The 27,429-nt window shown below is 31.6% G+C and overlaps 4 protein-coding genes and 1 long non-coding RNA gene across 11 annotated transcripts in view; 3 read left to right on the plus strand and 2 right to left on the minus strand.

Annotated features, from left to right (window-relative positions):
- The first annotated feature begins 1,098 nt into the window (after positions 1-1,098).
- Positions 1,099-2,225, plus strand: LOC145935506 (mitochondrial import receptor subunit TOM40 homolog 1). The gene has a single exon (XM_083036932.1). It carries the CDS (start codon positions 1,216-1,218, stop codon positions 2,194-2,196), a length of 981 nt encoding a protein of 326 aa, XP_082893058.1. The 5' UTR covers positions 1,099-1,215; the 3' UTR covers positions 2,197-2,225.
- A 142-nt stretch (positions 2,226-2,367) lies between these two features.
- On the minus strand, positions 2,368-6,304 carry LOC145935505 (endoplasmic reticulum lectin 1). Of its 4 annotated transcripts, none has more exons than XM_083036929.1 (7): positions 5,549-6,304; positions 5,268-5,441; positions 4,643-5,164; positions 4,076-4,129; positions 3,423-3,584; positions 3,113-3,352; positions 2,368-2,995 (listed from the first exon to the last, which is right to left on the minus strand). In XM_083036929.1, exons 1-7 carry the CDS (start codon positions 5,684-5,686, stop codon positions 2,747-2,749), a joined length of 1,539 nt encoding a protein of 512 aa, XP_082893055.1. In that variant the 5' UTR covers positions 5,687-6,304; the 3' UTR covers positions 2,368-2,746. The 4 variants fall into 4 exon arrangements, with proteins under 4 accessions (XP_082893055.1, XP_082893054.1, XP_082893057.1 ...); XM_083036928.1 differs by having other exon boundaries at positions 4,637-5,164; positions 5,549-6,303; XM_083036931.1 differs by lacking the exon at positions 4,076-4,129.
- A 334-nt stretch (positions 6,305-6,638) lies between these two features.
- On the plus strand, positions 6,639-12,526 carry Btz (CASC3 exon junction complex subunit). 2 transcript variants are annotated; one of them, XM_083035973.1, is made up of 9 exons: positions 6,639-6,935; positions 8,328-8,767; positions 8,854-8,986; positions 9,080-9,231; positions 9,320-9,732; positions 10,098-10,349; positions 10,483-10,515; positions 10,807-11,063; positions 11,134-12,526. In XM_083035973.1, exons 1-9 carry the CDS (start codon positions 6,837-6,839, stop codon positions 11,743-11,745), a joined length of 2,391 nt encoding a protein of 796 aa, XP_082892099.1. In that variant the 5' UTR covers positions 6,639-6,836; the 3' UTR covers positions 11,746-12,526. The 2 variants fall into 2 exon arrangements, with proteins under 2 accessions (XP_082892099.1, XP_082892100.1); XM_083035974.1 differs by lacking the exon at positions 10,483-10,515 and having other exon boundaries at positions 6,640-6,935.
- Positions 12,527-13,500: 974 nt separating this feature from the next.
- Positions 13,501-27,429, minus strand: part of LOC145935004 (orexin receptor type 2) — a 36,687-nt gene continuing 22,758 nt past the window's right edge. Inside the window, exons 3-8 of one of the 2 annotated variants that reach the window (XR_014425144.1) lie at positions 23,436-23,583; positions 22,595-22,813; positions 20,941-21,100; positions 19,569-19,681; positions 18,128-18,410; positions 13,742-13,873 (exon numbers count right to left, since the gene is read on the minus strand). Coding sequence is in view for 1 of the 2 variants with exons in the window: in XM_083035981.1 (XP_082892107.1) it covers positions 13,641-13,873; positions 19,569-19,681; positions 20,941-21,100; positions 22,595-22,813; positions 23,436-23,583 (873 nt within the window). In the remaining variant the exon portion in view is untranslated. Of the gene's footprint in view, positions 13,874-18,127; positions 18,411-19,568; positions 19,682-20,940; positions 21,101-22,594; positions 22,814-23,435; positions 23,584-27,429 lie in introns of both variants that reach the window. The other variant, XM_083035981.1, reaches the window with a different exon arrangement.
- Positions 15,636-27,429, plus strand: part of LOC145935011 (uncharacterized) — a 74,432-nt gene continuing 62,638 nt past the window's right edge. For both annotated transcript variants that reach the window (XR_014425146.1, XR_014425145.1), the window contains exons 1-2: positions 15,636-15,873; positions 16,642-16,746. This is a non-coding gene — a long non-coding RNA (uncharacterized LOC145935011). The remainder of the gene's footprint in view (positions 15,874-16,641; positions 16,747-27,429) is intronic.

The raw sequence follows: 27,429 nt of genomic DNA on the forward strand, positions 1-27,429 counted from the left end.
TTCGTCGTTTATAATTGCGATAATTGTGTTGAAGAAAACAACTGTTCACAATTAAGAAAGAAGACACTCTTCTTTACTGTTATTCTTATTCCATTTATATATGGAAACAATTTATGATAGATATCGATAACGTATACATATATGTATAAAGATATATGTTTAATTGAATTGACTTAAATAAAGAGATTTAATCTAAATAACTAAATGCTGTCAAAATTTATCGTTGAGTATTTATATAACATATGTTTATCATTGGAAAATGCAAAATAGAATTTGAAAGAATTTTGTAGTTGAAAACCATTCCCCAAATTTTCGACATTTACCCCTAAAAAAAGCATAAATTTTGGATTTTGCGAAGTTTATCGTGTAAAAAATTGATATTTTTTTTGAGAGTGGAGAAAAAAATATTAAGATATTGATCAGATATAATATTTATACATCTATCTAATGCTATCTTTTGTACATATCTAAACATTAGCGGTCCCTTTGTACTCCCCTCCAAGATTAAAGAGGTATAAAATATAATAATCTGTTAATGACAAAGTCTTGTCTAACGTGATACTTTCTTTTATCACAAGGACAGATTTCTAATCTTCATTTCGCACACATACGCATGATTAAACTTGTTAAGCTTTTAATAAATATCTTTGCTTTTTATGGAATTAAATTTATGTAGAATTCGTGGTATCAGCTTCGCAAAATTTATGCTTTCTTGAAATAAAATATCGATTGTATCAACTTTTTGTCATAACAATAATTAACTGTTTGCACATATTGCTACTATCACGAAGCTAACAATAAGTGTAATTATACGCGTGCGATTCATTATAAAAATATATAAGTACAATATATAAATATATAAATAAAACATTCATACGTTCGTCCAATTTAAAGATCCTCTTGTGCGTTTATAGAAAAATTTTGTCAGATGAAGTTTTAATATTTTGTACAGGGCACATATATAATATATTGTCCTAGTAAAAATTTATAATTCTGTACTTGAAGATCGCATTTTAATTTTGGAAGTTAAAAAAAAAAAATTATTATTAAATTATTTATATTTTATCATTAAAATTAAAATTTTATCGATAATAAAATTTTCAATCACCGATAAAATTAAATACAGAGTGAAGATCGATGCGTATCGAATGTGCTATTTGTATATTTAATTGAGATATATCGGTTTACTTATCGAAAACCAATATTTCTGTCATTATGGGTAGCGTACAAGCGCTTATCAACAAACGCACCGAGTTCCTTGTAACCCCTGCCGCCAATTTAGAAGATCCACCATGTGTTCCTTGCTTCGAGGAAGTGGACAGGAAACCCGGGAATCCCAGCAGCTTCGAGGACCTTCACGCGAAGACCAAGGAGCTCTATCCACAGAATTTCGAAGGCGCCTACTTGTTGCTGAGGAAGACCCTGAGTAAGCACTTCAACGTGACGTACAGGATGACGTTGAGTTCCGTGACGCCGTACGGTCTCAAGTTTGGCGTGAATTACGTCGGCACCAAGAGGGTGGGATTCTCGGAGAAATATCCGGTCATCTCGGGCGAGATCACACCCAGTGGTAATCTGAGCGCCAGCTTCGTGCACACGCTGGGCTGTAGATACAGATTCAAGCTCGCGACGCAGATCGTCGACAAGAAGTACAAGGCCTTCAGTTCCGGCCTGGAGTACCGCTCAGACGATTGCACGATAGCGATGACTTTGGCGAATCCAGATCTCGCTAGGTTGCACGGCACGTTGGTGCTGCACTATCTACAAGCTATCACGCCGCGGATCACCCTCGGCACAGAGATCGCTCATCTACGCGGTTCCCTGATACCGGGAGGTCAGCAGACGTTGATGTGCGCCGCGTTCCGACACAGCACCGGTCCCACGACGTTATCCGCCACCTTCGGCGAAGCGGGCATTCATGTCTGCTACCATCGGAAGGCGAGCGAGCAGCTGCAGCTTGGCGTCGAGATCGAGACAAATACCCGTATTCACGAGTCCATCGGCACGATAGTGTATCGTGTCGACATCCCGTACGCGGACTTCATCTGCCGAGGATTCGTCAATTCGGAGACCAGCCTGGGTGCCGTGTTCGAAAAGAAATTATACCCAATTCCTGAGGCCTCATTAATCATAAGCGGCTTCTTGAATCACAAGAAGCAACAGTTCCGTGTCGGGATCGGTTTGAATATCGGCTAATGCGATGTCGTTTATAACTGTAATCAGGATTGTAATACTTTATGATGCAAATTCTGAACATTCTCATAGACATATTTGCCCTCTTACAAGTTTTCATTTCGTATCGGTATTAATCGGATAGAGACAAGACAAGCCGAAATAAAGTTTCCATTAACTTACGCGTATCCCGTATTAATTTCGGTATGTCTCTTTTATTTAGTCTGAAAAAATCCAATATTTTCCAAGATTGCTTGGCTATTTTAGATACACGCGTTATAAACTTTACACACACGCTAGAATGCTATTATCCTTTTGATATGCACTTGCTTTACATAATAGAAGAACATTTACACGTGGTAATTATTAAATATTTATATTGTTAGATAGTTTGGAATGCAAGTCTTTTTACCATCACACCAAACGCATATTTATAATCTAATTAATTTCAATTTCACTCATATTAATTGTTTTATATAATACAATTTTTTTACTTAATAAACAATAAATTTTTATATTTATAACAAACGTTTTGATAATTTAATCGACACATCGAGAAAACAAATTAATTGCTTTAATCGTCTCCGTTAGCTATTCTCTCATCTAAATTATCTTGCTCCGAATGCAAGGCTGTAGATTTTAATTTATCGAAATTTGCTTGAAACTTTTCACTTAAAAGTCCATTTTCATCGGCATATTCTAAGATATCACAGATCAATGGTGATTCAACTCCTAGAACATATTCACATGTTTTTGGTTCCAATAAAAATAATGATACACTAGATGCGCTTGCAGTATGGTTCTCCACACATTTCAACTTTACCTAAAATTAAGAAATCATGTAAAATTATTCGCCACATTAATGTGATATTTATATGACATTTTTAGTTTAGCTTAGAAAATCAAAAATATTTTTCAAATTTGTAATAATAATACATACTTCAGTTTGCCTAGAAGCTCCAGTCTTATCGCAGCTACTTCCGTCACTATAAAAGTGTGAGAGGTGTTTTCTTAACTCTAACGGTTTGGGTTTCTTATGTGGATGCGCAGCAATCCACTCTAAATGCTTTTGTTTGTCAAATCTACCGAGATTGACAATTGTTTTTGTACCATCTCTTTCTATGTGATATTGTACGACAGAACGGCCGTAACAGAATTCATACTTCCACCAGCCGTTACCCTATTAACATATTAAAATATTAAGAATATATTTAATAAAAACAAAAACGATAATGATTATGAATACTTGCCCCATGCAAGCAATTTTTTCCACTGAGGAAACTCTGAACAGGACTAACTTCGGCAGGACTAATATTCTGATCACTTATTGCATTGATAGATTCATCACCATTGCCCTGCTTATCCATAACATCCAGTGGATGTATCTCGACCCTTACTCTTGGCTCGCCATCCTGTAATCAATTCATTACAATTTTCTATGATTCTATATGACAAAGTTATGTTTTTTTATAAAGAAGCTTTTAAATCTCTTTTACTTAATTACAAAACAAATTATCATGTATATACACGCATAATTATTATTGCAGCAAACTGATATAATTAATCGCTCCAAATGTATATACAAAGTCGATGTTATTTTATTTGATACTATTGTTACTATATAACATAATAATGATAATAAGAACATATATATTATTGTATAGGGTATGTAATACTGGTAATGTAAGGATAAGAAATTATATCTTACATAACAATGCAACAACTTTGCAAATGGCAACAAATATGAATATTGGTGAAATAACAACGAATAATGTATCGAAGTATGTAGATAAAGAAGGGACAGAATGAAAATCATTTGTAGAAGTTAATGATACTACATGATCGACAAGCATTAATTTTCCCCCCTACCCCTTTCTTCCCAATATATACAAAATATTCTGACCTGGCCCTCCTTATCTACACGGATGATTGCATACACTTTCTGCTGCTTGTCATCCTGTGCAACAAATAATTAAGACAGTAAATAAATAGCAAATAAATTAGAAAGAAAAAAAAAATTGTTTAGTGCTTAAAACTAAAAAGTAAAGAAATAATCTATATTGCAGAATTCTATCACACTTTTTAAAGAATTATTGAAACCTAATTAAAGTAAGATTTAGTATTAGATGTATATTAGTTATCTACAGAATATATAGATATAGCGATAGAAGCAGTTTCCTATATTGTTCTATTAAGTTTTCAAAAGATGAGGTCACTGAAATATTTTTTAATATGCAATACAAATCTGCTCTCTATTAATATAACTATTTTAATATTAATTATGTTATTAATATATAAGTATTTTTACAAAATACTCTTTTCTCGATTTTAAAATTAATAAAAAATGAAGACAATCACTATTAACACATAACAGAAAAAATATACACATTAAATGATATTTAAAGATAAAAAATAAGCAAAGAAAAGAATCTGCAAGTGTTGAATATTTATCGCGCAGATTTACCCTCACTTGTTGTTGATGCCGCGTTTTTATACTTTCCAGTTCCATCAACATAAGTGACTTTGGTTTCTTTGGTGCATTATCGACAGGTGTACATGTGATTTCATTTTCTCCAGTATCTTGTGGCTTATAATCTGGATGACTGCACAATACAGGTGAGAGCACTATCGCTTCATATTCACAGGTCATTGTTTCCTTGAGTGAATACACATCGTGTTTACCATGTTTATAACAGACATATAACACCTTAATGATTCTTGCTTTGTTATTCAAATCACACGCTGTACCATCACTCATCTCAATTTCAACATATGGCATATTAATTCCATCAATCTTCTTAACTGGTATATTTAACTTTTTGTTGGGGTTTTTTGTTTGTTCGTCGTAATAAGCCAAGAGTTTCGATTTTTGTGCCTTGTCCAAAGTACCGAGGTAATATTCCTGTACTTTAATCTTTTTTCCTTCTCTGTCTTCATGATATTGCCGAACATATCTACCATGGCATAATTCGTAAGTCCAATACGACTCGAGCTATTTGACAAAATTAAATTCAGACAATTACACAGGCATAACAACACATATTTATTAATAAAAATAGCACGGTAAATATAAGAATATATATACAAACACATACTCTATAGGAGCAACTGTTTTGAGCAAATATTGGTTGCAAAAGTTGTATTGGATTTGGTCCGTTATACGAATCACTGTAATCATGTTCCTGTTCTATCAGACCTGGGATTAAGCACTTATATCGTTCGTTATTAGCTGAAGTTATAAAATATGATTCCGCGTTCGAGTGAGGTTTCTGCAACAAAAAAATATGGAAATACACGTCATACGTCAGCAAACAAGGAAATTATCGCTCGCAAATCCGAAGTTTTAAATTACAGAAAAACATTCGAATACACTTACTAATAATTCTGTATCACTCTTTCCGGGCCAATCTATTTTGAATGTAACCGTATCGTCAAAGTGTTGCAGATCGTGTCCGTAAACAGCAGAGATCAAAATACACAATACATTATAAATGCCCCTATAATTGCCCCACATCTTTCTTGATTATTCTATCATGTTTTGTTTCCTGTCGTGTGTCAATTACGTTTAATTGACAGAATGTGCTTCGCGTAAATGCGACGACAGATATACGGCACTAACAGAAGCACGAAGCAAATGAGCAAAAAAAGAATAAGGCGAAATATATAATTGGGTCAAACGTCTTTCAATTCCCCCACCGATGAGAAATGTAATTTAATTTATTAACTTGTATATGTATGTTTCGGCTGCTGCGCATATGACATGTCACATGTGACGGTATTAAAAATAATTTGCTAACCAATCATCGATTGTTACGTGTTATTATATTTGGAAAATACTTTGCGCGATCGACAACGCGAAGAAACCTAACCTAACCTAACCCAATCTAATCTCGTGACTGCGGAAAATTTATTTCTTCGACACTGGCAGCTCTGACTCTTGTCCGTATCGGATTAGGATTGAAATATAACCAATCAGAATAAAGAAAACTAATCTCAAGTTTAGTGAACTTTGCTTTAAAATTATTGAAATTTCAATTTAATTCCAATCCTAAATTTGTCGCACAACACGGGGCGGAAGGGAGAGCGCGTGTCGATGTGCGCGGTGCGTTCGACTTTTGACCTTCTAGTGGCGTCGCGCGATCGCGCATCGGAATTCGGCGCGCGGAGTGGGGGAGAACCCCCCACCCCCACCTCTGCGCAGCCGCCAAACCACGTGACACAGTCACGTGACGAAACGGAGCGCGCATCCCCCAGCCCCCACCACTCTCCCCCACTCCGCGCGCCGAATTCCAACGCAGTCCGCAGTCACGCAGTCGCAGCGCCGCTCGAAGGTCAAAGATCGACAACGCGAAGAAATCTAACCCAATCTTGTGACTGTGGGAAATTAATTTTTTCGACATGTGATTGGCAGCCGTGACTCTGAGAACTTGGCGCTTTCGCCGCGAGTTGTCGTCGCGAGACTAATTGAGAAATTCAGAGTCGAGTCCACCAATCTTGTCTGTTCTCTCGGATACGCGGTCGTTAATTCGTGGACGAGATCTCAGCTTGACGCAGCTCACGCAAGGTATTCCGGAACGTTCGGTTTTCTTCACCGTTAGCTTTCGCGGCTGGCTCGACAAGACTCCACAGAAACGTGATAGTTTATCTTTCGACCCGGGTGAAACATGTCGGACACACGGCGACGTCGAAAATCCAATCAATCGTGCGGCTCCGACGATCTCTCGGAATCTTACGAGGAGCTGAACGCGACAAAGGAGACCCAGGTAAGGGTTCGTCGACGTACCTCTTTCCCTGGGAGAACAAGTTGTTGTCTCGGTACAAAGAGTCCCTCGAAAAAAAAGCGTACGCACGTTTTTTTGTGCGTATTATGCAGCGTTTCGCAAGCGATCCAAATTTTATCGTTCTATCGCAGAGCGAGATGACAAAAGTTCATCGCGTGAATCCCCCATCGAGAGCAGATCGCAAAATTAAGTAGATCCATGAGTTGCGATCGGCACTATTATCAATTTTACTATCATAATTTTTTCTGTTTCCGGTATTATAAAATAAAAGCTTAGAGTTCGTTCCTTTATGCTGATTTATCAACCGATGATTTTAAGAATCGTCCTTTTCTAACAGATATGTATGATGTATGTATGATGTATGTAAAACCTCATGGTCTTGTGAAATATATATTGATATATATTTTTACACGTTTTTGAAACATTTGAAAATTTTTCAAATTTTTTATCAACTCTATCAACATATATATCGATATATTATTAACAAAACAAGTATTTCTTATTGAATGCAATTTGATCGAATGTTATCTTTTGGCTTTGTATACATATTACGCCTTGACTGTTGCATATAATTTACATTAAGCATCATATATTAGAAGTAAAACTAAGAGGAATTGTTTGCAAACCATAATATAATTAGAAAATTATATACAAAGAAAATCTTTTATAAAACAAGCTCTTCGACACAACAAAGTCATTTTTTTTTAGTCAATCTCACAAGTTTCTATTTTAATAATTTACTTTTAAACTTAGTCATCAGAATGTTTTCATTACATACTAGAATGGAAAAATCATACAAATTTTAATTTTTGATTTGCCAAAAATTATTGTCAAAAAAGATTGTGTAGACTGGTTACAAAAATATTCTTTGACATTTTGATACACATAAATTTATTATTATGTAAAACAATATACTTGATATGGTAGCAAAAAATGATATTCTGTCACCTTTACTTTTAATTGGCTGTTCAGTGAGTTTACAAAACTTTTTCTATCTTTTTTTGGATCACAGCACTAAGTAAATAAACAACTAAAAATAAATATATCCTATCGCTAAGATTAATATTAATAAAAGTATCTATTATGTAAAAACATACATAAAAGAAGAAATATTATATATTTATGATGTTTATTATTAATATTAAATATGTTAAAATTGTATCATTGAATTTAATCTATTGTTAATTTATCTTTGAAATTATTAATAACATTTTTATAAAGTTCTTATGCTTATAACTTTTTAATATTGAATATTTTGATTGAAATATTTTTATAAAACTTTTGTAATAACAACTAATTTAAACTATTGTTTTGTATATTAATATTATTATATTGACTGATGTATTGACTGTTGTTATGTTGACTTTTCTACAGAGTAGTGAACAGACTGATGGACATCAAGATTCAGAATGTGACATTTATGAAAGTGATTCGGCCGAATCGCAGGCCGAATCGCAGGAAGGTGGTGAACAACGTGAAAGCGGGGATGGTCAAGAGGAAGAAAAACCGCAAAAGAAATTGGACGATGACGAGGATAGACGTAATCCGCAGTATATTCCGAAACGAGGAACGTTTTACGAGCATGATGATCGTACAACTGATGAAGTAACTGATAATAATACTGAAACACAAACGAGTACAAAAGAAATTAAGGAGAAGAAGGTATGGAAGGATAAGGAAGATAGGTGGGATCATGATCGATATAATGATGAAGAACAAGCTCCAAAAAGACCTGAAGAATTGATAGCAACATATGGTTATGATATTAGAAATGAAGAAGGGCCGCCTAGAGCTAGAAGGAGAAGAAGATATGGGTGAGTTTATTAGTATAATATCTTTATATATATCTTTCTTTTCTATTAATTTTGTTACAAATTATTAATTATATATATATACTTAGTCGTGGGCCTAACAAATATACAAGAAATTGGGAAGATGAAGATGCTTATGGAAAAACTACTACTCCTGGTAGAGGAAACAACAGACGCTTCCAGAAAAATAGTGAAGATTTTCCTGCTCTTGGTAATAGTAAGGTAAAGTATAACGAAATATATATGATGTTACTTATAAAATCAATTATAAATTCTACTGAATGTTATCTTTAATTTTTCTTGAAATTGATACAGGACGCTTCGAGTAAAGTAGAGGAACCTGTAATTTCGTCAGCCTGGTATAGTAGCAAGAACAAAACGCAGAATAAAACACAAAATTTTCCACCACTTCAATCTCAGCAAGATAACACAAAAACTAAGCCTACTACTGTCTCCGATACATCAATGTATGTATAAATATATATAGGTTTTTCTACATTATATTTACAAAGCAAATATCTTATTGACAAAACTTTGTATTAAAAATTGTTATAGAAATGAAAATAAGACACCAGACGAATCTACCAATACATCTTGGAAAAAAGATGGCAAGCATGCTGTTCAAAATCAAAATACAAATGGAAATGCAGGATCTGGTGGTGATGCAGAAAAATCAACTAATATCAAAACATCACCAAGGGAGAGTAGCAAGAGGAATCCCCAAGAGTCTGTAAGCTTGGCCGCGAGTAGGTCGCGTGGAAGGGGTTTCAAGTCCAATGCTAATAACAACATGGTCACTAACAGAATAGTTGAGAATAAATCGAAGGGACGTGGTCCTGGTCCGGTTACAATCGAGAATAGAAGGAACAACTCTGCGCAACATAATGACGAGCACCAGCTTGCTCATGATGTGAAACAAATCAATATTAATGATGGTAGTCAATATCATCAGCCTGTACGACATAACAGTAAGTTTTTGTTAAGTATAATTCTTAAAGAAGATTAAGAAATGTAAGAAATATATTCATTGAATAGTTTTTATGACTAGTAGCAAGATTTACATAGATATTATTTTAAGTCAAAAAAGTGAAAATTCTATAAAATTAACCATTTTTTATCAATTAATTAAAAATGTGTTAATCTTTTCTTAAATATATTCTTTGACAATTTTCTTTTAATATATTACTTGGATAATATTTGATGATTAAGATATAAAAACAAAAATTTATTTTTTTTTTTATTAACAAAAATATATTAATATTTTAGCTTAAATTTTTAACTAGATAATTGCAGTGTTGTTTTTTGATTAATCTTTATCTCTTCTAATTTGTAGAAGGCTTTTTTGCATCCTCCAATCAACATAGATCAAACACTGTACCACCTAGAATGCAACAGCAGCAACAGTCACATCAGCAACAAACGCATGCACAACAACAAACAATACAACAGCAACAGCAGCAAGATAGTTCTGGAAGCAGACCTAAACGATATTCCAGTCTTCGTCAGCGACCTACAATTTCAGAAACTTCCGCACAACAGAATTATTCATCTCAACATGCTCAACATGGATATTTTCCACCTCAAGGTAATAATACTGATATATCTTATTTTAGATTGCATTTAGCTTCACTAAGTCAATTCTTACAAAATATCTTAAATATTTTTAATACAAGCATGTATTTAATATGAATATGTCACTTTTGCATACGCATATCTAGCTGGAAATTCAAGAGCTGTTTTAGAATCTCAAGGTAAGAGATATACATACATACAAGTTATTTTATTAAATAAATATTTTTATTTCTAAAACTCTTAATGTTATTTTATTTGAAACAAAAATTATAAAAATCTCAATATATTAGAAAAGAATATAGAGATGGAAAATGTATTCTTATATTTAAAATTTTTTAATGATAGTAATATGATATATGAAATTCTCATTATGTACAAATGTCTTGCTCAATTAAAAATATAATAATTTTTATTCATTTCACAAAACATAATATTTAATTCAGCTCATTTGTCATGTTTTAATGTTTTAGGTTACCCGCAAGGTCATTTCGAACAGTCTTCTCCAGTCACTCCAGCGACAGCACCCATGGCAGCCCCACCTGTTATTTCTTTACCACCTGCTGGACAAGCTGCCAGTTACGCACCGCCAGCATTTTTAGTGCCACCACCACAATTCATACCTCCCCAAACGGCGCCTCCTAGTATAATTAATTACGTTCCTGGTCCAAACGGACCGACATTTCCACCAAACTTTCAAGGTTATCAGGGATATAATCCTTCAGTGCAGGTGAGAACAATAAATTTATTTAAACACAAGAAAGAAAACAAACAATATAACGCACCTTGTATGTTTGCAGCCTCAAGTGCCACCGCCACCCCAAGAATTGTTTCAACCACAAGGGTGTACTTATTATAGTCCTGCGCAGCAACAACAACAAGCAGCTCCTATGCGACGACCAAAAGCGGCGATACCTATTCTTCCGCCGCCTGATAATCAGCAGAGCGGCAGAGGAAGAGGTAGAAGCACTCAGCAGTATCAGAATAATCAATTGGGTAGTAATATACAACAGATTGAACAACAAGAAGTCAAGAGTGGTAACTCAGTGGAAAGTGACGAGAAACCAATACCAGGACAATTTGACAGTGCGCAAGTCGAGCAGTCATACACACCGGATCAAGAGTCCCAAAAGAATCAAGTTTCAGACATGGTTAGAACAGTGAATGAAGCGGAGGAGAAGATAGAAATAAATACCGACGTCGATACTCGTATCAACGTTGACGTTTTTATTCAAAAAGATAACGTAGAGGATAGCGTCAGTGTGAAAGAACTGTTGGAAGCAACTTCTAACGAAAAAAATACGATTGCAGACAGTCCAACGACGTTGACTGTTGTTGAGACTGAACGCGAATTAGGTAATATTGAATCCGCAATTTCTGAGAGTACCATTGTGGAAAAAGCTGCAGCCTAAACAGAGGTAATAATTATTATTTGCGCTTTGCATTCACACACACAGCGATCATGTTCTTTCGACTTGTTGCAAGTTGGACAGATGATTGTCGCTCTACAAACTACTCGCAATGCAATTGATGAACATTGCTTCTTATTAACTTATGGAAATATCGTATTTGTATTAATAATATCCAAATAGCAGCTTTATAATGCTGACGTTATTGCTTGGTATATGAAATAACGATGAGTTTTTTTTTTCATATGTAAAGTCTATTTACATAACTGGTCATTATTTAGCGAAAGACATTATCATGTAATATACTCGGCAGCTGCGCGGGCCATGTGACTGTGACATGATATAAAATTGATATAATTCTATATATACATATATATATATATATATACTTTTTCAATGTTATGACTACCTACAGTGCAGAAATGTTTGTAGTTATAATATTAATGAAATACATTTCATTGAACAACATGTAAGTTGTGCATCTCTTTGTACATGTAGAGAAATAATATTTTGTACACAATCAAGTTAACATCAATATTTAATTTAAGGGATATGTCTGTTTTTATACGTTTCTGCACTTTTTTTCTTTTTTTTTTTGCCCTCAAAACGAAAAGTTGAAGGAATATTTATCTTAGAAAATGTGAAAAGGAAACAGCTGAAATGAATATATCTAATATTTATTTATCACTGTTTTCTTTCAGATTATAATGATTTTTTCTTTATAATATTTTATTTACATATTTTCAGTTTTACAAAACTGGTTGTCACACTAATATACAAATTTTCTTTTTTTTTTATATTTAAACTACAAATCTAAGGTCTCCATTGAATATAATAGAAAGTGCTTAATCAATGAAATAAAATGATTAAACTTTTACACATTTTAAAAACAGTGAAAATGCACCAAGAAAAATAAAAGGATTTTCTTTTTAACTCGACACAATTACATTTAGAAGTAACGACAAAGTTGTATAAAGCCTTAAGAAACAAAAGTCTATAAAAAAAATTTAAATAGGAAATTTATATATAACAAAAAATGGCACTTTTACGCAATAAAGTGTAAAAATATAAATAATATTGAGTCGAAAAGGAATATGTAATTCGCTCTAACATATTGTACAGTTCATAAAACTAGTACTCTATGTGTAATAACTTTATAATAACTTTAAGAGATAGAATTACATACTTTATTAAACTTTGTAGATATATTCTGATATGTCCAAATGTATCATAGAAAATAAATATTACAAGTGACACACAAAACGGGACATTAAATGCTTTAAATTATGCTGAATAGATAGAATATAACGCTTTATACAATTTTTTTTATTTTTAAGCATTCAAGTTTACATTTTCCAATTGTCAATTTGTGATGTATATTATCACCTATATCTACAATATAATAAAGTAGAATGTTTAAAGCAGCGAGAGAGAATTAAACGAAACTGACTCATATGATTGCCTATTTACATATCAATTGAATATATATAGTTCATTTTAATTCAGCAAAATTAAGAAAATGATTTTGTTGAATGAGAGCTGTACTTATTTATATAACAGTAGTATGTAGGAACAATTTGATTTCATCTAAGAATACTGGGCTCAATCAATTTTAGAGAATTATATTTTATTGCTGTACAAAGCGTCCCAAAATCGCCAATGTTCTTTTAACTACAGTTTTTTTTTTTTTAATAGATTTAGAAATGTTTTTTTCTCAGGAAAAATGATGAGACAAAAAGGATTACTTATTTTTTCTTAATTTTTCATATTTTGTAATATTAAAAATGTTCATTTTTCTCTCTGAAACTAGTGTGATTGATTTAAAATCAGTTAAAATATTTATATTAAAAAGGACATGGTATATTTTGGGATACAAAATGCAGAAACAGAAATGAAATTTATTCCTGTTTCTCACTTTGCGGTACATTGATTATAGCACTAAGAGGTATCACCTCGGTACTTTGTTGAACATTATTATTATTATTGGACAGCGTATGAACTGATCTTGTATATGTTCGAGATCTCTGTTTAAGAGGATCTGAGATGCCCGTGACGAATCCACGTTTATGGACACAGGTTCTGCTATTGTGGGAACATTGAAAAGTACGCTTGAACTCCTTGCGAAATTTTCCTGCAACAAACGTATACGCATTGTATGTAATTTTTATATATACAGCGTTATGAAACGAATATTTATTGCTACATAACATTATATAAAGTGCAATAAAAAACGCAAGAAAAGATATAAAAATTATATGAATGTGTGTAATCTGAAAGCAAGACTGGAATAAGTCTGTAGTTTGTAATTTTTCACTTTAAATATGGATTTAAATTTAAATTTATGCTAATAAGTATCATAGAGTTTTTTAAGCATAGAGAATTGCACAAGTAAAAGAAAAATATATAAAATGTAAGATATAGAACGTGTGAAAAAAAAGGAGAGCGATAAAAGAGTTGGAGATTCTATAATCTCAGATATAACACAGATTTTTTTTTCATCTACATATTGTTTAAGATTTCAATGTTTCTGAAAGATGTAATTTAATTAATTTCATCAGAAGAACTAAAACGAATAGAGAGAAAGGGATAGAAAAAGCTCAAGAAGCTTTCGAAGTAATTCTTCGAAGATTAGGCATATTTAACTTTGCATCGTGTGCGAAAATATTTCGTTCAACATTTTCGCAATATTTTATGCGATTTATATTGTTGTAAAATTGATAAATACTAACTATATACTAACTACTAGTTAAATAAGCAAATTTCGAGTTTTATTCCGCGTTTCGCTATTTCAATATTAGAAATCGCAGAGTTAAATAAATCGCCGCAAATTGAGCCCTATTTTTAAACAAGAAAATTCTTTAAAGAGGAAATTATCTCTAATATCTATTAAAGTATTTCGAATTTCGCTCCTAATATTGAACGATCACTGTGATTGGTCCGCTTCGGCTACCTCGAAACTCGCAATATCGCACGAATCCGAAGGCTGTGATTGGTCAGCCGTCCGGATACTTCGAGAATCGCAATATCGCTCTTGAAGATTTCAAATCGCAGTGCATCTGTGCATCTACGGTTGTGCATCCGCGGTGTCGCGATCGAATCCGCGTTCGATCGCTCCGTGCATTCTTTTTCCCAATCGTTCGCTATCTAAAGTGAATCTCGCGGACGAGAAAGTCGAAGGCGCCTTCTAGAAGCGCAATCGCGTCGCGTAAAAAAGCCGGCCTACTCGGCAAATCGACCGAGATCGTTCTAGCATATCTCGTGTTCAAGTGCACAGGAAATGCTATCGACGAACGATTGTCGTCAGGTATGCTGTTCTCTAATTAATTACATTTATCGCATTCTTTTTTTTCCAACGATTCGTATCTAATCATGTTCTCCTTGCACTTTTTTCTAAGCTAGGGGTTATGTATATACATTTTGTCATTTATCGCATAGATCAGTGATCATATAATTTTCGGCGGCGCAAAAGTTTCGCCGTTACGGGAAAAACTTATGTATAAAGGAGCTACGTTTAAAAATTAGCAGGGTGGCCAAAACCAAGCATTCGTGTCCATGATTACTTTCTTGTCCATTGCCACTCTACTAGTTTTAAGGCCATTGCACGTACAAAAATTTTAGTCGTAATCGCAAGGCCGTAAGCAAATCGTCCAATCACAGTCAAGCATTCTTATTACGTTATGATAATTCTTCTCTATGATTGGACGATTTGCTTACGGCCTTACGATTACGACTAAAATTTTTGTACGTGCAATGGCCTTTAGGGAAGTGCAACTGAAGCCAAGATGGCAGCTGCGATTGTGTCGAGGCTATCGATCCTATCGATACTATCGATACAAGCGAAATTGCGATTCTCGAATAGATTTGCTATCGGTGAACCGTTGAGGAAGGCGTCGGTTCGCGGGGTCGTTGGTTCGAATCGTTGCGTATTCTTCCCCATTCTTACCGTCTAAAGTGAATCTCGCGCGCGAGAAATGATGGCGAGTGCCTCGTAAAGTGGTCGTTCATAAGAGTCCTTGTTAATATGACGTTATATCCGCGATCCGTGTCTACACCCGGGCGGTTGGTCGAAATCATCCTCGTATTCTCCTTGATTATGGAGAGTGCGATCGATGAACGATTGATCATCGTCAGGTACGCCGTTCTATACTTATATATCGAATATTCTTTTTGTAATAATGTGTATATTTCAATTATTTCCAATTGTTAAAGTATCTCGAGTTGTCTATTTCCGCGTTAAATACTAGAGTAGCTCTGTCTCCTTTCAGTTGCATTTTCTGCATTTATTCTCTTTGTTCTTCCTATTAAAGATTTTTATAGATATATGTATAGATATATGATCTAAAGATTATTATAGATATATGTATAATAATCATTCATAGATATATCTGGACAGAGTGTTAAGGAGTGGAGGTAAAGATGCACGTAGAAAAGGATGAGAGAAGAGGACTCTGCTCCTTTTGCGTCTCTCTCACGCTACATGTTCATGTTCGAGCATGTTCTCGTTCGACCGAGAGAGAGCGCAAGGTGCACGAAATGGAGCGTCCTTTTCCACGTGCACGCATATACCCTCACTCCTCAAATAAAGGCAAACGCTCGGTCTAAATATACTATGTCTATATAATAATTTTATGTTAAACGCAAAAAAAATGTAGCTAAAAAATGAAGTTGGCATTTGCAATCATTTTGATATATCATTTGATATTGCGATTCTCAAATGTAAATTCCGAATCACGGAATTGTATTGTATTTGCGATTGTTTGTTTTTAGCGTAAAAGCGAATTTTTGCGCTCGCGAAAAATTATCTCTCGTAAAATATCAAACGTTTCAATCGCACAATGCAACGAATAATCAAATATAATTGCTAGTATAATTGCGCTTATATTCGATATCTAATTTCAGTATCGACCATCTCGTCTGCCCGGAAGCGAACGAAAACAATTCTCTTCATCGACGTTATTTCTCATCCAACAATAAGTGCAGCGACAAGTACACGATCATCACCAGGTATTTACATATTTGTCAAATATCTACGTGTCAGGTATGTTGATTCATTCTACAATTGCGTTGTACAATTGATATCAGATACGGTTGTCATCAACTGTATTCTCATTACTAAAAATATTATTTTTACATTGCCATTGCTAATTACATGTCTGATTTAATAAACAATGAAAAAGGATAAACCTCTAGATGCACACTATATCTCAATAAGTAACAAAAAATGTATAAAAAAATGTTTAAAACTCACATTTTCAAAGATATTTAAAAAATGTCAAAATAATTAAATATCCCTTTTTATTCATTAAAAAATTTTTTATTTTAACGTTAATGTAATATAAATATTTATTCAACGTCGTATATTAAATATTTAATATTTCATTAATAAAATATTAATAAAATAAATATTTATTTAACGTTTATTAAATATTTATTTTATTAATACTTTATTAATATTAAATATTTAATAAACCTTAAATTAATATTTAATATTACATTGACGTAAAAATAAACGTTTTCTTAAAGAATAAAAAGGGACTTAACTAATTATTTTTTAACATTTTTAAAATATCTCTAAAAATGAGTTTTAAACATTTTTCATTTTTTATATATTTTTTTGCTACTTGTGGGATATTGTAACATCAACGTAACTTCAATTTTTTATATAATTCTCAAATGGAGTAAAATATATATTGACTGATGAAACTGTCACCGATATTTAAAACTTATGTAAGAATATTTGACGTTACATTGACATATAGTAGGCACGCAGCTTAAATCTTTGTATTTCTACGGCTGCATATCTGAGAATGATACTCTATGAAATAATATTTTTATTCTAATTAATATGCTACATTAATTAATAAATATCTTGTACGGCTGAGGCTGAACCAATTTTTTTACGGCCTCATTTGTCAAGATTTTTTAATTATCTTTGAGCTATTACACAAGTCTTACACGCAGAAAATTTTCTCTTAGAATTTACCCTGAAAATCATGGTAATCGTGGGACAATATATAGTATGAAAAGAATTTTATGAGAATTTCTCTGATTAATATTTATCACAATAAAAATAATATCTATCACAATAAAATATAAAACATGTTTGGTTAATTTTACTAAATTGCATGGTAAAATTAATCAAATATATTTTATATTTTATTGTAATAGATATTATTATTTTTATTGTGATAAATATTAATCAGAGAAATTCTCATAAAATTCTTTCCATATCATATTGTCCCACGATTACCATGATTTTCAGGATAAATTATAAGAGAAAATTCTCTCTGTGTACTAATTAAATTTTAATTTTAATCGAATCTCTAATATTTCATATCTAATGTAATAGGGGGGAAGAAGGGAAGGGGCAATAACTACAGCTCACCCTAAAGCAAACACGATCTAACGAATATCGATATCCGTTCTGATTTCGACATCAAACGCCGTCTCGGCCACGACGCTCGTTCGTACAGGTGCGTCAAGGTGTATTTTCGTTACTTGTTCCGCCGCGTGTCAAAACGGTCGACTTCGTAAGCTCGTATGACATCCTCTCGTGTATCCGTCACTACACGGCAGCAGATGCCGATGGGCTGCCGGCAACGTAATCATCCGTTTGCTCGACGAGTCGCACTCTCGAAAACTACGACGGAACTCTAGCCGGAACTTACCTGCAAAGTAGAGCACCGAATAATTCCGCGTGAGTCGATTTAGCGAGCTCGTTAGTGGCCGACGTATGCGTATATGCGGCCTTGTTTAATCTCCAGTTCCAGTTTTACGTTTAATCCTCGTAAAATGCCGTCTGAGATCCATTAAATCTACATCCGCTTTCGCGCTCGGAATATTCTCCTTTTCTTTTATTCCTTAATCTTCTCCTTAATGTGGTCCCAAAATTTGTAGTAAAATTCAATGACATCATATGTACATGTACGCAGACATCTATTGTTTTAATCAAGCGTACGCTTATGTATTCTTGCCGAAATAAATACGGACTTAATGGATCCACGCGCATGTAATATGTATAAAAATTGGGGGGGTTTAAAACAATCTTTGTAGATACTAGCCGAAGTAAGGATTTAATTTATGTAAAATTAAATCGCTAATCTTCGAAATTGAGACTAGTTTATCAGACTTAATAATTTTCAGAACAATTACAACAATTATTCTATTATTTATAAATAAACATCTGACCACTTACAATATACGTAAAAAGAAAAGCAATATTTGAAGGAAATTATGGAAACACATTCAGTTTTTCTCATCTCTCTTTCTGCGTTCTTTCAGTAAAAGATGATAGACGAGAAATTCTTTCAATTATAATTTGTACAAACTCTTAATTGATTAACAATAAGTTGTACAGTTTATATATAGTAGCATTTATAGAAAATTTATACTTATGTCATTCGTGATGTATCGCGCGCAAGTTTATATAGGGCAGCATCGTAATCTTTTTACGAAGCGGAGAAAATAAATTGAGATTTTTGACAACCGCAGCCGCGAGAACTAATTTCGCGTGAAGAATAGACCAGTTTTTACACGGCGAAAAAACAGCAGCCGACATAATGGCTCGTGCAAGCATTGTGTGCCTCTGACGCGTCATGCATTTTAATACAAGTCACTTATTCGTACGTTCGGAAATCTTGTCTAATACCGGTAAAATATTACCGTATATTTATGTATTTCGTACAGGATATATCTCATTCTCAGAATATATTTGCCGAAAATGGTGTCAATTTTTTTTCTCGAGGATATTTGAGATTAATTTCAGACCATGCATTAAAAACTTCGTCACTTAAAAGCATCGTGTTATAGTATATGCAAAATCTTACCGCTCATAAAGTTGTAAATGACAGGATTCACCGCGCTGTTGAAATAGCATAGCCAATGGGCGATTAGACTAATAGCGATCGTCCATTGATTTGAAGGTAAAGCTATGGTACATCTAAAACAATAATTTCAGTACATCAATTATATGAAACGAATCAAAATAAGTCGGTCAAAGAACATTTATTTTCGCGAAAAATGTCTAAACCGTCGTATATATTGTTAAAAATTAATACATTTAACACTTTATCTTTTTATTTAATTTTTTTTACTTCTGATTTCTCCTACTTCTCACGAAAATAAAAATAATTTGTCTATTTGGTCTCCACTTTTCTCTATTTATAAATTCTCCATTAATAAAAATAATTTATCTTATCTATTTGCTCTCCATTTGTATAGAAAGTCCCAGACTTAGCAGATTATCCTTTATAAATATATCAATAGATTCTTTGATTAATCGAAAATCGATGTTTTCTTAACAAGGAGTAGCTGAGCTACTCAGCTTTAAATTATAAACGATTAATAATGAAGTGCTAAACTTTTAGTTTATTTCTTATTTAATTTATGAAGTAGAATTTATTTTGATCAGTTATTTATTAAGTATTTTTAATTTAAAAATTATAAAGATATATAACACTAAAGCTTGGAACAAATGCGAATGCGGCAAAAATGATAAAATCTCTCTAAAATTGATTTTAAATTGGTAAAAGATTAATGGACAAAAATAGTCAATAGATTTGGGACATTTTGTATATAGATTATCGGTGATAAAAGTACAAAGAGAATAACAGAATGCAGTACGAATAAAAATAATTTACGTCATATTGGAAAAAGTATTTAGTTTGAAACAGCTGCGCGTTCCCGAGAAATTAAAAATATCATAAATATTGATCACTATACATATATTATACGTATTCACGCATCTTTTAATATTAATTAATTATTATCTCATTTATGAGATCATACAATCAGCGTAGAATTTGAAATAAAATATTTTCGAAATCTCTACAAGATTGACGATTGTAATTATCTTCTAATTTAAATCATTTTCTAATAATATATATTTTCTTAATCTCATTTTCTTGATTTGATATTATTTTATCAAATTTAATGTAATTTGTATTGATAAAATAATGTATATTTTGCACTTAAAACTTGCTGTCATTTCATACGTTAAAATATTCTTGACGTAATGAAAGTTTCGCTTTATCGGTTGACATAAATTTCAATATCGAATAGCGACGAAATTTCGCATTAATAAACCCTTTCAATGTAGCATTTACATAAGGTATGCATTAATGTAATTCGCATGCAATGCCGCGTTACTATAATACATGAGAAAATGCATAATAATATTGCAAATATCACGAAACATACCTTAAAATAGAGAGCAAATGCACTGGGAAGAAACATATCGCAAATGTAATAACCACGGCGACTAACATTTTCGCCGCCTTCCGTCGAGATCTCAATTGTCCTTCTGGATTTCCACCTCTGGACAGTGGAATCTCAGTTGAATGACAGATTCTAGTGGATACTGTAAAATATAATATAAAAAAAGTTTAGTTAATTTATATTTTCTCTGAAAATAAATAAATATTTTCATTGAAAATTAAAGGGTCGTTTTTATAAAAAGTCAATTATAAAATTTTAAATTTGAGAATTACAAATTTATATATTCTAAAAATTAAATTAATAAACATATAATTCGTCAAAGTTGAAATATTATTTTATCACTTATTCTATTTTATTAATATGCGGGGTATCACAACTTTTTAAAAATTAATTTTGTAAATTGTAAACTCTTCTTGTTAGTTACGTTATGTTTTGTTTTTATTATGGTATTTTTTGCACAAATATATATATATATATATATATATAATATTATATATCTATTATGAAATATAATTACAATGATTTGAGCATTTCTCTCATTTATATCGAATTATCAAAATTATATTGTATTTCAAAATGGAAATTATTATGTTTCAAAATAAGCGGCTTACATCATAATCAGAATATAATGATTTCAATTTCAATGAGATGAAACTAGTCCTTCACAATAGATGCTTTGGTAAAGTCGCATTGGATTTTATACGTTTAAGTAATTAATATACACGTGCATATAATCGCATGTGAAATTATATATCTATTTCTTTCAATAGGTTATATCGAATATATAATTAAAAAAGTAAAGAAATTACACAATTGTACACAGTAATTATATAATATATATGTAAATTTTTTTCAACATTACTTTGTTTGGCATAAAAAAATGAGAACTTTGTAATTATTAATATTTTATACATATACTTATAATATAAATTTATATATTTTTTAATTTTTATTTGATATTATATTAAATATTACACTAAATATTATATTATATTAATTTAACTGATATTTTTAAAACTAGAATATACCCCTTGATTTATATAAAGTATATTGATCATAAAAATATACACTTTACTTTCAAATTCAAACAGATTGTTGACGGTGGGTGATGTGATATGTGAGTGGATGCTATATTTATCATTGTTGAACCCTTGTAAAAAGGCAAAAAAAGAGGGCTTATCCCATAACTTTAAATTGAACGTTATATGAATGTTTACGTATTCGGATAGCTCGCGCAAATATTCGTTATTATATTATTTCTTCGAAAAGGAAAACAATTTTTCCGTAAACTTTTTTTTTTCAATTGTCCAGAGATATTTTACGTTTTAATATTTCACAATAAAACAAATTTTATTTATTACATTTTATATTCTCAATAGAAGTTACATTTCCGTCAAAATTTTTGAAGTATTTTTTCAAACTTATATCATCGAATTGAAAACATTAGAAGAAAATTATGAACGTAGTAAATTATCTCTCTATTTAGCAAGAGTTTTATATTGAGTAAAAGCGTGAAATTAAAAAAAAATGATTTATATACTAAATAATTTAATAAATTCAGAAAAATGCATTATTTTAACTACAAGTGATCAAACAATTGATAGGAATAATTGCTAAAATACAAGAACTTGCTTACGATTATGTCCTGGAATATCGCTTCTCCAAAGAACGCGCACAATCTGCCAATACGCCACGCTCATAAAGAGCAATGGCACGGTGTACAGAAATATCAGTTTGACAATCGTGAAGGTAGCTTGACTTTCTTGACTCCACGACCAGACACACTGCGTGAATAATATAGTCTGCACTCGACTGCTTGACGGTACAATGTGCAACACCAGCAATTCTGGAATATCTGATAAAAAAACACATAAGACATTGATAAAGTAGTATTCTTACTTTGTTTGCTAAATAAATCTTTGAAACATTGTTGGAAAAAATTCATGCGAGTGAATATCGATTTTTATACGTATAAGATAGAATAGATCTCAAGAGAAAACTTTTTAATATTTAAAAATGATATTCAAGCATTTCAAGAACGCAATATTTGCATTTTATGAAGCCAAATATAATATTTACTCGTCTATATATTAGATCATCTATATAGTATGTATATGAGTGGCCCAGAATTAATGAGAAATAAACACGGCGTTTCATGTGATAAGTCGTAATTAATTTCTTTTTAGCGATTAGCAATTATGTTCTATTAATAAATTTTTCGAGTTTTTTTTTACAAAGCTTTTGACGCAAATTACACTTTTCAGGCGAAAATAAATGAGGAATAAGTTTATTTTTCACTAATCTGATACATTCTGCATAGGCAGACATATAAATATTAATTAGTTAAAGTAATATTATTTGAAATAATATTAAAAATGATAAAATACGATCTCTAGCATCCTGTTTAATACATTCATCAATAAGTAATTAAAATAATTTGTTGCCTTCAATAAAAATACTTGTACATAGATAATTACCAAAAAGCAGCGCTATCAGCCAGATTACTATGATAGCAGTTTTCGCTCGGCCAGTGGTAGATTTGAATCTCAATGGGAAGCATATGGCATACCATCGGTCAATCGATATGAAAGTCAGCGTCAAAACGCTGACGCTCACCGATACTGTCTGAAACAATATAAATACCGAATAATTTAATTAATTATTGTTATAAATCAACTCTGCAATTTATAAATCTACATTTTTATTTCAACGTTAACGTTCACCGATATTGTCTGAAGCAATAATACTGAATAATTAAATTAATTATCGTTTAATATCAATATTGTTATACATCAGTTCTGTAATTTATAAATTCACATTTTTATTTCAACCATATTTGAAACAAAATACCATTTATGAGGATAATAACGAGGATATCATTGATGTACATATAACGACGTTATACGATATATACTATATATACATATGACATTCTTCACGAGATTCCTCAAGTAGGTTGATCGTATTAAGATACGAGAGAGGATACGAGATGAACACATCTTTTCTTGACGACTTTTCTTAGTATTAAGGTTCCTGGGTGCTCACCGCGGCCATATTGGATTGTGACGTCAGAGGCGAGAAAGCACACGCTGAAAATTCTTAGATGCCATTTTTTAATGAAAAGATATTTCGATTAAACAGCACTTCAGATGGCTTTAGCACACTCTTAAAAAACCTCGAAAACTATCCTTTTCCCTTTATAATCAATCAACATCTGTAAAATGATCGAGATATCAGACTTTGACATCCGGAATGACTGCGCATGTGCAAAGACCAGACGGACTGGGCTTCATAATATTACATTTTACAGCTGTTCATTGATTATAAAGGAAAAAGGATAGTTTTCGGGGTTTTTTAAGAGTGTGCTAAAGCTATCTGAAGTGCTGTTTCATCGAAATATTTTTTTATTTCGAAATGGCATCTAAGAAACTTTAGCATGTGTTTTCTCGCCTCTGACGTCACGATTTCGACATGGTCAGCAAAGAACCAGGAGCCTTAATAAAAACCTACTTTTCTTGTCACTCATGGCTCGTAACTTCTCGGGTTACTCTATGTAATATTACAACTCAAGCTGCGAGATTTTCATAATACAAAACAGGTACGCGAGATTGAATTTTAAATTACGCATTTTTAAATTATGCTGTCGCAAACAAAAGATTTTTCCCTGCAATTTGTAGTACACAGAAAAAGTGAGCACACATTTTCACTTTAACGACTATTGTTATAACATCTCTCATAAGAACGTAATTTTTTCTATATGTGACGTTGACAAATGTAGTACACGTTTATTCGTGAAAATGTACATTTCATTCAGATATTCAAATATCACTTGTTGAACTTTTCGCGGATGGTACTCAATTTTATTATGCGCAGTTTATTGATTTCATTAGCTTACTATGAACGTTTAAATCTGGAAACGCAAAAATGTAACGACGGAATATATATAAAGATTAAACAACGAATGTAAAGTATAACATTGCACAGCATGAGATATGAAATTGAAAAAAATGCAAAAATGCTTTTAAAATAATACGCATTCATTGTATTGTTGTATAAGTTTTCGTTACGCAAGCTTTGTCAATATAATAACGCGTTTAATATATATTATTATTTGATAAAGATGTGCAATATAGTAAATTTTTCTATTTTATAAAATGTTTTACATCGAGATAATGTACTGAAATCGCATTGTCAATAAGCCGTTTAATACAATTTCTGCTTGTTACGTTTACGTAAAATATCACATGAGATAATGATGTAGATTGCAAATTTGAAAAAACTATTTGATATTATATTATAGAAATCTGTGCAATTTCTTTTGTAATGTAAGATATTTTAATTTTATGGAATAAATTACGGGAAATTAGAGAAACAGTAAAATCGTTCGATTAAGCAGAAGCTGTAAAAATTCTCCTTAAAATGTTATATTGTACATCATTGGAAATGTAAAACTGCACAAAATTGCCGTACTTTCCGCTACGTATATAGTTTCATTGATCGGCTCCATCGAAATGAAGAATGCCAACAAACGGTGTACATACACATAACATGTTCGTTGGTTTTGCAAAGAGAAAAAGAAAACTGTCACCACACACACACTCAAAACTTTTTACTTCTTATTTCTTGAGATGAAATAAAACCGCAAAAAATCTAAAGTTATATAACAAAAATGTCACGTTGAAATAGTTTATTGAAAAATAATAATTTATTTAAAATATAGCATATATACATTAATACATTTTTAAAATAATGCACATTTTGCGAAGAATCAAGAAGGTATGAATTATGACAGTATTCTTTCAAGAATATATTGTATATATCGTATAGTAGAAAACGTAATTTAACAACAATAGAAAACGACGTATATCATTAATCAGCAAAAGAAGGAGAAAAGTAGTTACGAGAAATTGGACGAGACGATAGATTTATCCGAGTAAGAAGGTATTGAGAGTAAGAAGTATTTCTTGAGATATTATATATCACTGCATTGACATATAAAAACGTATAAAACTGTAACGATTTTCATCTGTATAAAATAATTTGATTAATCATCCCCGAATCAAAATAAAAGATAGAGTTTATTGTCGACGAATGCAATACATACAATATTAAAAAAAAGTATGTAAAATGAATAATAAAAGTGAAATGTAAATAAATAATGGAAATATTATACAATTAATATTTTTTACAGTGCACTGTAAAATATTATGTAATATAATATGTTATGTCTGTAATATTCAATCACATGATATTAATGATATTAATAATGTTAGGAAGAATGCGTTAGAAATATTAAAAATGAATTATTTATTAAATCTGAAGGAAAAATATGTAATCATATAAAAATGCATTAGAGTATTGATAATTATTGTGATACTAATGATCGAAAATGAAACAGTCCCGCGACTTAAAATTCACAAGGATGCACATCGTAAAACTTTATCTCATTTATTTAGTATTATCTTCAAGTAAAATTTATTTTGCCAAATGTTTTATTTCAACTGGTAATTATAACAAAATATTTAATATTAAAAATTAAGAATTAATTTTCAATTAATTCAAAATAAAGTTTTACGATGTGCATCATTGTGAATCTTAAATCGCGGAAGGACCTTTTCATTTTTTATCATTAGTAACTTAATAGCTATCAATATTTTAACGCATTTTTGTATGATTATATATTTTTGCTTCAGATTTAATTAGCTCCATCTTTCATTTTGATTCAGACGATTAATCAAACTATTTACAGATGAAATCGTTGCAGTTTTGAACGCTTTTATATATGCAGTGATATATAATCTCTTAAGAAATTTTCGAGAAGTTGAAATGAATTGAAAATTTGAAATTCAGATATCACTGAATTTTCTTCTTACTTAAAACGTTGATTTAATATATTTTAATCATGCATATATATATTGTACGAATCTCTAGAGTTAAGGTCACCTCTGAAAAGCATGTAGAATATGCTTCTTGCATTGCAAGGACAATATTGTGGCACTCAAGATCTATGAATTTTGCCACATCAAAGGATCTATCTAAAGGACGTGTAATTATAGCTAAAGGGCCGATAGCTCTGTGCATTGGATATCTATAACGAATGGACGAAGATCCTAAACTGATTTTAATGATCCGTAAATGTTGAATAGTAAAACAGCAATGAATATTGCTGTAAATTTATAATACTGCTATTTTAGTACTGCTACTAATTAAGGTCAATGATCATTAGAGTTGATACACGCTTCCCACATATTATGGAAATGTCAGAGAAAAATATATAGCAAGGATAATCGGAATCGCTGTGGGAAAGGTTAAAAGCGTTGTCTCGTTATTTTCTTAATTATGGTTAATTTGATAATTTCTTTCTTAGATATTTCTTCATGATATTACAATTGAAAAAGCGTGTTCTTCTAATATGGAAGAAATATGATAAATTTAAAAAAGCATATACGTATTTAAAAAAATATTAAATAA

This window comes from Prenolepis imparis, unplaced genomic scaffold (genome assembly GCF_030444845.1).
Source record: "Prenolepis imparis isolate NDT839.2.m4 unplaced genomic scaffold, iyPreImpa1.0 SCAF_4, whole genome shotgun sequence".
In the NCBI taxonomy this organism is placed as follows: domain Eukaryota; kingdom Metazoa; phylum Arthropoda; class Insecta; order Hymenoptera; family Formicidae; genus Prenolepis; species Prenolepis imparis.

Coding starts and splice junctions, on each gene's coding strand:
- LOC145935506 (XM_083036932.1), top strand. CDS start 1,216: ATGGGTAGCGTACAAGCGCTTATCAACAAACGCACCGAGTTCCTTGTA.
- LOC145935505 (XM_083036928.1), bottom strand. CDS start 5,686: ATGTGGGGCAATTATAGGGGCATTTATAATGTATTGTGTATTTTGATC. Junction 5,165..5,267: donor AAAACAGTTGCTCCTATAGA/GTATGTGTTTGT, acceptor TTTGTCAAATAG/CTCGAGTCGTATTGGACTTA. Junction 3,585..4,075: donor GTGTAGATAAGGAGGGCCAG/GTCAGAATATTT, acceptor AATTGATTACAG/GATGGCGAGCCAAGAGTAAG.
- Btz (XM_083035973.1), top strand. CDS start 6,837: ATGTCGGACACACGGCGACGTCGAAAATCCAATCAATCGTGCGGCTCC. Junction 8,768..8,853: donor AGAAGGAGAAGAAGATATGG/GTGAGTTTATTA, acceptor ATATATACTTAG/TCGTGGGCCTAACAAATATA. Junction 8,987..9,079: donor CTGCTCTTGGTAATAGTAAG/GTAAAGTATAAC, acceptor AAATTGATACAG/GACGCTTCGAGTAAAGTAGA.